At 38.6% G+C, this 12,544-nt stretch overlaps 1 protein-coding gene and 1 long non-coding RNA gene across 3 annotated transcripts; one reads left to right on the top strand and one right to left on the bottom strand.

Moving 5' to 3' along the window:
- Nucleotides 1–6,048, top strand: LOC147755145 (uncharacterized). Its single transcript, XR_015328908.1, has 2 exons — nucleotides 1–590; nucleotides 4,828–6,048. It is a non-coding gene; the product is annotated as an uncharacterized LOC147755145 (long non-coding RNA).
- On the bottom strand, nucleotides 1,304–12,536 carry LOC111252048 (ubiquitin domain-containing protein 2). 2 transcript variants are annotated; one of them, XM_086990784.1, is made up of 6 exons: nucleotides 11,725–12,536; nucleotides 11,090–11,167; nucleotides 4,824–5,093; nucleotides 3,825–3,958; nucleotides 3,490–3,573; nucleotides 1,304–2,860 (listed from the first exon to the last, which is right to left on the bottom strand). In XM_086990784.1, the coding sequence occupies exons 1-6, from the start codon at nucleotides 11,801–11,803 to the stop codon at nucleotides 2,708–2,710; spliced, it is 798 nt and encodes a 265-aa protein (XP_086846910.1). In that variant the 5' UTR covers nucleotides 11,804–12,536; the 3' UTR covers nucleotides 1,304–2,707. The 2 variants fall into 2 exon arrangements, with proteins under 2 accessions (XP_086846910.1, XP_022665127.1); XM_022809392.2 differs by lacking the exon at nucleotides 11,090–11,167 and having other exon boundaries at nucleotides 11,725–12,534.
- Between the last annotated feature and the right edge of the window lie 8 nt (nucleotides 12,537–12,544).

The following is a 12,544-nucleotide window of genomic DNA, read 5'->3' as shown; positions in this document are numbered from 1 at the left end:
CTTTCTTTACATCTTATGCTTAATTTACATTTCTGCATCTCTCAGAATAGTAAACGTTCCAATTTATTTTTTAACATTTATTATGTGTATTTTCTAGCAAAAATGTAGATGAATCAAAGTAGATACACATATACATCGGAAGTACCTCTATATATTCGTATGAACCTTCTATGCAGTTTCAGTGTCGTACTTTTTCAGTTCGACCCGCAATAAATACGGTTGAAAGTCCATAAAGATCATTTCTGCATGCATTTAATTTACTTCATTGAGCAACAATTCGCAAATAGTGCTGTTGGGTTGTGATAGCAAGCTGAATTTTTGTTTGCAGAAATTGTCGCAGATATTCGCGTAGTAGAAAAAAACTTGAGTGGTCGAAATCCATGATGTACAAATGTCAGTTTCTATTCAACTTTTGAAAAATTAGAAAGATCTAATATAAAGTTAAACGGATAGGAGAAGACTTGACAAATTAAAAAGGAACTAGTTACTAGTACTCACCACGATAGGAGCTACAGGTTTTATACACTCGCTTATCGCTACTCGCCAGTCGGTCGTGTAGAAGTTTGGTCCTTTCTATCATGACCTCCATGGTAAGTCTGTTGTCTCTTTTCTAACATTTCCCAAAGATGAATTGCACAAAACCCTTAGGACTGAGTGAACGCCGTTTTATTGCGCGCAACCATGAATCTTTCCCTGCTATTTCTTAGTGCTGTGCATTAAGTCAAACTGGAAGAAATTGGACGCGCTATGACATTTCCAGAGCAGCTGCAAACAATTTTTTTGTGTTTAGATTTTACATTACATTAGTTAACAGCTGGTGATTGTCACCTCAAGCCGCCGCCGTCTCTAGGGAAAGCTAAACATTTACAACATAAGTTTGGTATAAAAATTGAGCTGAAACTGTGGCCGTTCAATTTATGCAAGTTGAACTTAGACAAGGTTTCGGGAACGAATCAATGAAAGCAAAGAGGCAACTGGCAGTCATATTGGAAAACAAATAAGATAGTGTCACACGAATGCCCTTGTCAAAATCCTAAAGAAATTTCGCAATGACCATTTTTGAGTAAACTACATCGCTTAAAGGTGTCGTCAAAATGACTTAAAAAAAAGGTCGTCGATTGAGCTGGATTTAGCTGTTGCACCGTCTACGTTAAGTTTCCACCTATGGGCCTTTTGCTTACCTTTGTGCAGTTTGCCGTAGCTCTCTTCCTATTTGTCTGTTCGATCTTTAGATGAGGCACGCAACGTGTGAGCTATGGTAACAATACTAAGAGATACGGTAACTACAATCAATGCACCTGCATTACGAATATATCGTTATTTATTTCACACAGTTCTCTTCATGGAATACGTGTACTTGTCAGCCACCCCTCTCTATTTATTATTATCTTCACTACCATATATATATATATATATATATATATATATATATATATATATATGAGAGAGAGAATTTGTTAATTTTTCAATTTGTGTCTTAAATACAATGTACAATGTGTCGTTCTTCAACCATCTATTTACTTTGTTGTGGACTCTGAACGACCAACTTACTGTGAGATTCTTTTCATGGCACATACACACTGACGCTTACCAGCTTTGCAGCCAACAAATTAAGGAACGGCTTGTAGAAAATCCCATTCTTAAACGTATCTAGCGTGCAATTAAATTATCATTGTGTCACTCTCGTTATCATTATTTTGCTATTATTAATGCAACTTCGTTAAACATAATTAAGATGTTTCAGCAGATGGCATCTATCTCGCAACGTCAAGCTGGGCAATTGCAGAACAAAGTATATTTTACGCCATATGAACTGCTCGATCTTAGCAATTTGTCTCTCTTAACGTAGCGACTGCGGAATGGCGATGAGATTTCCTCTGAACCCTCGCGCTCGTTTGCTTTTGTCGGCCATGAGTCACTGATATCTATCTTTAAGATGAAGTCGTTATGCAAAATCATATATTGTCGGCTCAAGAAGCTCGATAATCATCTAGAATTCATAGCAAAACAATCATTTGTGTATCATCTCACTTCACTGGCTCGATGGTAGATTTATCGAACGGATAAAGTGAAATCCTAATCAAAAAGCTTGGCTGCTAATTCAAGTATTCCTAGTAGAATCAGTTAGTAGAGAAGTCCTCGCCTGTACTTATCGACGAGCCTAAACCTAGAACCTGTTTAGCTCGCAAGGCAATGGTCCCGGCTTGAAACAATATGGCCATTATTGCACACTGCTATATTCTCATCTTCAATCGATGATCCATCATACATTTACGCAGGCATCTCCGCAAATGCTCATTTGAGCTGGCAGCCATGTACATTTTATCCTTTTAAACTAAATAATTCAGAGCCCTGTTGATCCACATGATTGGGCTGAGGTTTGCCTCAACCAACCAAGTTGTCGTTCGGCCGACATAAATATACACACACAATTCGACCGACAACTGTTTCACTAGCCTGCTTCGCCTTAGACCTTTATGTTTTATCCCTATACTTTACGTAGATAAAACGCTCAGTACACCGCTATCAAGATGGCTCCTAACGTTTCTTGTATGACGACTTATTCAAAGCCGTCACTAGCGTTAGACATTTACCAAAGGAAGCTTATACTTCTGAAACGGTATGCTGAACAGATTAAAGCCTATGCCATCTTTGTTGTGGCGTGTTGTCGCTAAATCACTCGGCATAACTGTAGGAGAATGCAACCTCACGTCATCTGGTCATTGGACGGAGGTGGTGGCAGCGCCACTTGAACTACATGACCGAACTGAAGCTTGGTCTCACTAATTTTTTGCTTATCCTGTAACAATTTTCCGCCGAAAAACCATCGTTGGTTAGCAGCGTCCACTTCAATGGCTCCCTGGAAAGGAACAACATAGTAAGATACGTTAGATGGTACAGCTCCTCTTGCAGACACAGATCTCTACAGAGATCGGTGATATATGTAACAGTTTCAATGAGCGACACTATCATTGAACAAATATAAACCTGAAAAGTCGTCCAGATTTACAATAAATAGAATAGCCATAGCAGAACACAGCTTGAGTGCAAAAATATATTCTGACTCTTGGGTTGTAAAACGTCTTCCATTTTTATATACTCCAAGTTAACAATTAGTAGAAACAAGAGGTAATAGTTTACAATTTGTTATAATACAGTTTGTTAATTATATGCGCCGAAAACAGTCACTAGATTAAAAAAGGCTTGTGGCCGATTTTCCAATTTAGTAGCAATGATTGGCTGAACATTATTTATGCTGATGTACGTTTTCATCAGTTTTTTTCTTTTTGATATACATACATACATTGATCCATTTAAGAGAACAGCCTGAGAGCTTGCCTCAGAAACCAATAGGAACTTCCGAAGCTGCAAGAGCAGCGTTTAGACACCCGATTTTTTTCATTAAGACGACCTATGAATCGAGGTCAACGAACTTTATCTACCCTTATAGACCTTAAAATAGGATAAAAACAATGGTGAACATCTAACCTGTAGCCTGCGTTTAGCATGTAAAATTGTCTCTCCTGTGCGGAGCGTTAGTTTCATATCGGGTCCCTGTGTTGAGGTGCGAACCTGCGTAGACAAAAGGTAAACAAAACCACTCGAAAATACCTAGCTATAATAGTTATTGATTATACACATATATGTTTCGTATTATCAGAACGTACGGCTCAAGGTTGAACTTCGAAGACCAGTGAGCGATTATGAGTCGTTATTGGAATTAGTGTTCAGAGTTACCTTTCTGAATAACCCTTATTCATTTTATGGCTACAATAATGAATCGAATAAACAAGTTTAATTAGGCTCCTGCCAAAACACATTACCTTCACAATGAGTTCCTCGCCACTGACGTACGGCTCGCTTTCCGGCGATGGGCTGTCGCTCAAAGAACTCGATGAATCCTCAACAAGATTGATTGGAGAACAAAGACAATAAATTGGAAGCTGATAACGATTGCCTGTGTTAAACGATTAAATGAATTAAACGAGGCCTAATAATTATATTGTTTGAGCCGAAGGAACTGCACAATAGTAAAAAAGTGTCTGTGTAATAATTTTTTTCCACAATACATCATCCAATCTATTTTAGAACACAGATGTGTCCGGTTAAGGTAAATCTAATCAAATTTAATTTTAAGATTCGGCCGATTATGATTAAATGAGGCCGCTTAACCTTACGATTTCCTCTAGTATACTATGCTTGGGCACGTACATGCCTGACTACGCATTAAGCTTGTTTCGCGTTAACGTAAAAATCGCGTACGCGATCTGCCAAAAAAAGTCCGTGAGCCACTTATATGGCTAAATCTTAATTCATTACTGGTTCTTTGTATATAAGCTATCATTAGCTGTTTCTCTTTTAGGAATTCAATGGTACAACCGAAATGTGAAGCTTCTTTTATTGTTGACACTGATTAAAATTTTAACGCTAACACTACAGGCCTGAGACTTCTATACCAGTACAGATGGCTTGAAAATTTTATGCCTCGAAATAAGAGTGAAAGCGCTTGTAAATTACAAGTTTCCAGAATAACTTGTCGAACATTGTTGAAACAAAGCGTCAGCGATAACGAAGAGCAATCTTAACAAACGTCTTCAAAACATCTGGGTTTGAATAAACACATTTAAGGTCGATAAAGCCAACATAAACTGTTTTTTCTCGGTGCGTGAAGGGTCAAACAATCTATCCGTTAGTCAGATCATAAATCTCAATAGAAATGGTGCACACGCAAAATTCATCATGTGCCAATATATGTTTGCGTGTTTTACACGTATGTAGATTTCGCGTGATAGTGCGTTTTTTCTCATTTTTCAATCTCTTACCAAGTTCATCGTAGCATTCAAGCAAGGTCCCACCAGGCAAGGATATGCTCGCCCCGTCAACGATGGCCTGCGCCAGGGCGTAGTCACCACCTTCAGCGGCCACTGCAGCCGCTCTTAGAGCGTCCCAGATCTCACGACGACCCTCGAAGGCTGGCGCTGTATCCCAGAACTCAGCTCTCTTCGAGCGCAACTGGCCCTCCGTTATTGGCGTTTCACTTCTCCACTTAAGTGGCTCGTTTCGTAAAGCCTGGTTCTTACCCATTGTGATTGCTAGAAGTTATAGAACGGTCGGTCAGTCACGCCACGTCAACAACCGGCAGGAAAAATATCAGCCGGAAAGAGCATTAATATCAGACCAGAACACAAAATAAAATAAAACAAAAATGAGTCCCTATTAGAATGAATCCTACTACTAATACGAGAAGTGAGCGACCTGATGGTGATGATGGTTATTGTTACTATTATTCATAATCTGTTCCTAATAAAGTGATTAAAGAAACTACCTGCTAACAATTCATGGAGCTAGAATCGTAAGCCTTTTTTAAGATCTTATGACTTTAAATGACATATCACGTTTTAAAGTCCCCTGGATGCTTAGAACTTCTCCTTGAAGCAAACTTTTGATTCAACTGTTTTCTGCTGGGAAACTTAACTTGCTTCTTCAAATTTATTAGAAAACTACATTATTTGTCACGATTCATATTCGACACGCGGGTTAAGTACCTTTTATATTTGATTACTAATAAAGTGATAAAATAATCCATGTAAAAACATCGAAGCCTACCCTGCTTCGCAAAAGCCACATTATGAGCCTATAAGCAATGAAATACAATTAGGGAGGTAGGCAGTTTTTTTCGTTTTGAGCAAACGTCCCCGTGACATCTTAGCCGGTAACACATTTTGGGTAATGGCTAATTAATAAATAACGTAGAACTCGCGCATAAGCACTTCATTTCGTGCATCCAGTCAACCCTCTGATGGAATGTCTAACGGCGATACCAGATATAAGACTCGAAACATAGAGAGCTTGGAGCAAACGAAACTGCAGGCAACCAACTGTAATACATAGTAAAATATAGTCTTTGAATGTGACAAATTTCTAAAAGAAATTAATTTCTCCATGAAAAACAAGAAATCTGAAATACGTTTTGCAAGCAGTTAACACGTGACCAATATATTAGTTCACCTCTAATTTTTTGATAAAATAAAGAAGTATTCATGCAAATTGTTTCGACTCCTCTGTCAAAACACACACTCTGTACAAATTTGCCAGTTAACAATTATACTCTCCTACGCATTTGAAATTCAAATAATTGATCATCGGGTCTTTCTTAAAACAGAAATGAGCGAAAAACATCCGAAATGGTGACTATTTTTGTGAACTGTTCCTAATTTTTTTTTTCAAACTTCAAATAGACGAATTTCAACTACCGAGAGATAAACTGTATATACGTTAATCTTATTACTTAATTATATTTAATATACTAAACTTTTAAGTTTATGTTGCCTGCTTAACACACAGAGCAGAGCTCGCACGATCTAAATTGAACGCAGACGTTTACGTCAGCTTCCGATACAGCCAGCCTTAAAGCCTTCCGAGCCACACGAGTGGCGATCAATCAATGCCGCCGTACCAATGAGTGTACCTTCTCAAATCAGCTACCCTATCAAAGTCGCAATTCCTCGAAGACATAGTTTTATTCGATATGGCTGAAGTACCAATAATACTTATACGAATTTAGCTACATTCGATTTAGTTTGGATAGACAACCATTTCGCTAATAGTAACATAAAAGTAGACATCACTTGCGTCTTGCAGAAGTGCTTAATACTGATCATGCATCAATAGTCACTCAGACGCGTATCCGAGACACCACAAGAAGCGATTGCATTGTCAAGTCTAACTATAGCAAAAAGGAAACTATATAGTAATGTAACACTACAGCTGGCAATGATGCCCTGTGATTCTTCGATGAGAAAACTTTTTGACAATGCCGAGGGCTACACTACTTACAACAGAGTAGTGAACTGATCATGTGAAAGAAAATGAACCGTTTCGACATAACCCGGTAGGTGCATAGAAAAACAGTTCATTTGTTGAACCTATCTACGCGGAGCCGATGTTTTAATCTCGTCGAGAATGGTCCGGGACATCTTACCGAGACGCCGTACTTAGAAATTATCCAGCCACCTATGCAGTGTCCGCCACGATAATCGAGAATAGCAAACCAAAACTACAACTGAACTTCTGACTCTATCGAATAGGTCTCCTGTCCAGTAGTATAGAACAACAGTTCATTACACAGCAGTCTAACTGTAATACAGACTCTACATCAAACAGATAAAAGAAGTGACTGTCGAAGATGTGATTTTTACTAGTTGACTACATAGCTACGATGGGGTTAGTTTATTCTAAACTTCGCGGGTGCCAAAGACCAATAATACGTTTTCCGAACACGATCAACGAACCCACAAGTGTCTGTCTGGTCAGATCTGGAGTATCAACGTTTTAAGGAAAACAAGTTGAACAGAATACCAATAACTAAATTCAATATCACATTCCGTCTATGGACACGGATCAAATGCTGGATTTTCAAGAGGAGAAAAGCAGATTTTCCCGCTTAAAAGTAATACGACTCAGTCGATTCACCGCGTGAACCGCGATAATGCATAGCCGATTGATCGTTTGGAAGTAAAAGACAGTTATATAGACCTTCGTCTGTTGTTGTCTTACTACAACAACTCATATAAAAAAAAATCATTTGATGCATTATTAAAGCTCTAAAATTTAGACATGTATCTGATTAATTTCTACCAAAGAACAAAGAGCTTCACAAATCCTCGTAATAGAGACGTGAGTAGCTTAACTGTTTTCCTCACTAACTAACGACTGTTTTTCTAATAATCGTTGTGGACCTCAGTAAAACCATACCTAAGACTGTCGTAAATAACAGCAATAATTGTATGATTTGAATTTCGAACGTTATGTAAATGACACAAATAGCTTATGACCATGTTTAAATGAAACGAATTTATGGAAAATCAGTCGGGAAGTCAATTTATTTGTTAGTCTTATATTCTAATAGACCGTAATTAAAGCAGTATGACACCTCGATCGTCAATAGATTCCTTGATATAAGGAGGCTTTCGCACGGGTGCACAGAAGGAGATAGTTTGTCGTCTTTTATATCGACTGGCGTTCAATATTCACTTACATATACATCGGTCCAGTTCATAACGACTATAGCACCCATATAATATGCAAATTATCATCTCAATCCACAAGCAGCACAACATATATGATACAACGTAATACCAATGTACCCAACATATATAGAATTAAAGTTAGGCGAAGTCCTAATAAATAGTAGTAAATAGACAGTAAATAATAGAAAATGCGATAAATTTTGATTGGAGCAAGATTTTGCCCAAAAAGTGGCACCTAAAAATTTTCTTGGAGGCATTAGGATTCTTAATTTCTGCAACACTATTTACGTTCACTAATTCGGCCAATATTTTCCGCGTATAATAAAAAGGGTTTTTAGTTACAAGTACATTTCGTTATAAGTGCTTTCCACGAGGTCTCGAATACAGTGAATTTATTAGTTCTTCAGATATAATCATGCACAACTGCACTACGTTAGTTCTCTTCGACCGACTTTCTTAAGCGTTATTCCCATAATCCCCTGGAACCTATAATGCCGTTATTGGTAATGACTTGCAGTAATGGTATCAGCTGATTCAATGAAATCGAGCTCAATGGAACTTACGTAAGTGGACCAACTTAACTAAAGGTAGTAACTTACTTTTACTAAATACGTTGTTAATAATAACTATGTAGATCAGATTTTGTATAACAAGCTTGTTAACATATTAAGAAATTAACATATAGTTGCCCTTATGTAGAAATCGCTATAGGCGAAATTTTTTCAGATTTATACCTATATATTATTGTACCCATATATTATTATATACCAACAATTTTAAAAAGCTGCGCACCGTAGCTCAGAGACGGAACCTGGATCTTCTATTTGAGTTCGACTAGTTCGATGATCAGACGCGGTTGAATACGACAGTGAGGCAATATTGTACAAGGCTGTTTGGACACTGATAGACTATCAGTCTTGGTCATTCGCTAGCAGAACTTGTTCTCGAGAACAAAGCCAGTTATGGCTCATCATATACGGTGTACGGTAAAACAATTGAGACTTGTTGTGATGGCTTGTAGACGAGCTGGATCAATATCACGTAAGCTTGCGTCGGCCACTATTTGAAAGGTCACGTCAAAGGCTCGGACAATCAATGTCATCGAGCATCATCAAACTGCACTAGTTAAGTTACATTTTTTAAGTTACATTTGTGTCAAGGGATCGAAAGTACTACACCTTTACCTGTACCATCGAATGTTTTGATTCCGCTTCCCAGACAGCGTATTGACCATAGCTGCTGCAGCATAGTAAATTAGCGGCACCATTTAAAAAAACGTTTTTATTGATCCCCGCGAGAAAATAAGTAGGGATTATCGAATGCGCACGTCGGAAGGGAACATACATGATGTAGGCTATGTCATGTATCATTAAACAACATTTACGTACGACTGTATAACGTTTCGTGATATTCACTAATGACATACAGATCGAAATCGACCACTTGCCTCTATACCACTTGCCTCACGACCGTTATTACCTGACAGAATACGAGATTTCTTGGTGCTCGAGCAACCGACGAAGTAGAAAAAAAGTTGCCTACCATAGTATCATAGTTAGCTCGCGTCATTGACCAAAGTCCAAAGCCGACAGCGAACGAAACATTCTGTAAAGTCTTAAAAAGCAATTTCAACGTCATGCTGAGATTTCAATAATTTACTTATCAAGCGGTAATTGGAATTTTTAAAAAAATGCGCCGTCTGCGGAAAGAATGTCAGACACTGTGATGGTTACAGAGTGATTTCTGCAGTCGAACGTCATCGTGCTATAAAAGTGATTTATTTTTTGGCTACCTAATGCTAAATTTTTCATCTTTAATTGTTAACGATACACTTCAGCTGTAATTGACGAACCAGGTCTTAGGAGCTGTCGTGAGTAGATCCTACAATAAAGAGCCAAACAGGCACCACAAGATTTTACAGCCGCATGCACAGTTACTTTAGGGTGATGTCCCGCCAGTTCAATTGCATCTAACCACCGATAGTTTTTCTGATAATTTTTCATTACCATTCAGTGTACGAAGAATTCACCGTTATAACGTGACAACGAAAAGAGATAAGCATCTCTACGTCTGTTTTTATCATCGCTCAAATCATGCGGTAGCCGTTTCTCCAATTTTTTTATCTTATGAATTTGACCAAGTAGAAAAAGTATAACATTTTTATATAAACCACCCCTGCGTGCTAATTCCCATGCACGTAGAGACAAGTCAGCCTCTATCATAGCTCTCGGCTGTTCCTTATACTCCTGTCCAGAGGGCCTTCCACGAGGCTCACTTTTAATTTCAAAATTTTCGTTCCGAAGTTTTTCAACGCAATGGCTCGCAGTATTTCTAGCAATAGAACATTTACTGAATACAAAATTTGTACGGCAAGCTATCGTCACAGCTAATCTTCAGGATGTATTCATAAACAATATATTCATAAAGCAATCAAGCTTTCTACTTTTTCATAGCTCATCGCAACTGGCCTGCTAAAGGCCTAAAAACAATATCCGAATGAATGATCTCAGATATTAAGAAACAGCTGTGCATCTCAAAAAAAACTCTGAAGATGTCGCATCGTTATTCAATATGCCCATCTTGCAGCATGAGATCAATATGATCGTTTATATTTTTACGATTTAGTTATTATATTACTGACTTGTTTACTTAGATCCGCAGTATGGTTTACAGGTATTTTCTTAAACCTTTGACAGTTATATTGATTTTCAAAGCTACTCCTGGGTCAAGGATCACTGAGGAAATATTCCGGATTAATTTTTTTTCAATAGCCAGCCGTAACTAAACATTCTAGCTTGTAAATGAAAGTTAACAATAATTCATGTAAAAATAAAATATCGCCCCTAGAACTCTAAAAGCTTCCTTAAAGAGAACGGACACTCTTCAATCTCGTTCCACATTGAACATTAGCCCTGGCTATAACTAATTCGTGCTAGGTCAAATTATGGCTTTATAAATTGTCTTCATCCACTAGTCTACGGAGCCACTAGAATAAAGGGTTCATTCGATAAACTAATGTTTTCACCCCGTTAATTCTTTTGGTATATAAGAAGTCTCACGTGTTATATAAGTAGTAAAAAACTGACGATTCTCCAATTCGATAGCTCGGACCAGCAGTCTTCCTTTTTCACATACTCCTGTTTAGTAGATAAAGCATCAGTTGTTATATATATTAATTTAAGCTATTTGGGACTGATTATATATACAAAACAATTTATTTTTGGCTATACGTGGTTTTGAACCCAATACCATGGAACTGCAACGATTACGTTACCTCCTACTATCTTCTAATGTTTTTTTTTTTATGTAACGTGTCTTCCAAAAGCAGAATGTTATAGGATTTCAACTGATAAGCTATTTCTGCGTGTCCTTATACTATTCTATATCATGATCAATTTACGTCGACGCTTAAGTAACTGTTCAAACAGGAGTATGCCATTTCTCTTTCGCCGCCAGACTAGAGGCTAGAATTGCTTCCATCTTTTTTTAGCAGTGAGTAGTAACGTTTTTGGACAATACAGTTTCTGACTAACGAAAATTATTTCCAAAAATTAGTCGGGCAATAACGGCAACGACAACAACGCTCTTACAATAATTCGAATATAGAAGGATACCACGACAAAAATCTAAAGTGTGCATTTATCTAGTATTGAATGAAACATGAAACATTATAAGTGTTGCATTTGTAGCCAACCTGATAGCTGAACGCTGCCGACCTGAACGTCAGCACTAGATGGTCTCGACCGCTCTCGCGAGCTGAGACAGCTGCCCATCTCGTATCGAATAATGGTAATCGCTGTTGCCAACCTTCGAAATGAGTAGAAATTCTGTGGTCACCACTCGGCAGCGGCGGTAACACAAACACAGCCTCACCCACTGAACGGCAATGCTGCTGCTGCTGCTGCAGATGCAGATGGCGAGGCTAGCTCAGCCGCAAACAGCATCCAGCTTGCACCACGACGACTGCTGCTATCGATACATCCGCCACACCTGTGGGTGCGCTACAGTTGGTCGCCACGAAATCTTTTCAGTTTTTACGCCCTTGCCGTTACCAGCAATGCATAGCTAACAGCAACACTGCTATTACTACAACTGTATAGTGATGTTGCGCCTTGCTCCGTCGGTCGCCGGAACTCCTCAGGCAGCTTGTGGCATAGGCCAACAAAGGTTTATCGACGATCGCGACGTAATCCTATCATTCGCTGAGACGATGCTAGACACAGAAACAAAAAAAAAACAACTATCTTTTTCGAAGCATCTCGTATTCCGAAAATAGCCGTCGTTGTTTCAGAGCACCCTGTCTTGTTTGTTTATCAGCAGATGATAATGTGTAGTGAATTTGTGCTGTAGGTATGGCTGTACGCAAAGCCCCTCTTCATTTCGGACCTTCATTCGTTACAGCAACAGCATCCGCCGGCTTCGCTGTGGCGCTTCTGAAGGGACAGCGACAACAAATGACAGCGGCGCTGGCCCAGTACTATTCGCAATCGTTGTCGACGACGACGACAGCAAAA

Source organism: Varroa destructor, unplaced genomic scaffold, assembly GCF_002443255.2.
Source record: "Varroa destructor unplaced genomic scaffold, Vdes_3.0 BEIS01000005.1, whole genome shotgun sequence".
NCBI lineage: Eukaryota > Metazoa > Arthropoda > Arachnida > Mesostigmata > Varroidae > Varroa > Varroa destructor.
This window is presented reverse-complemented; position numbering and strand designations above follow the sequence as displayed.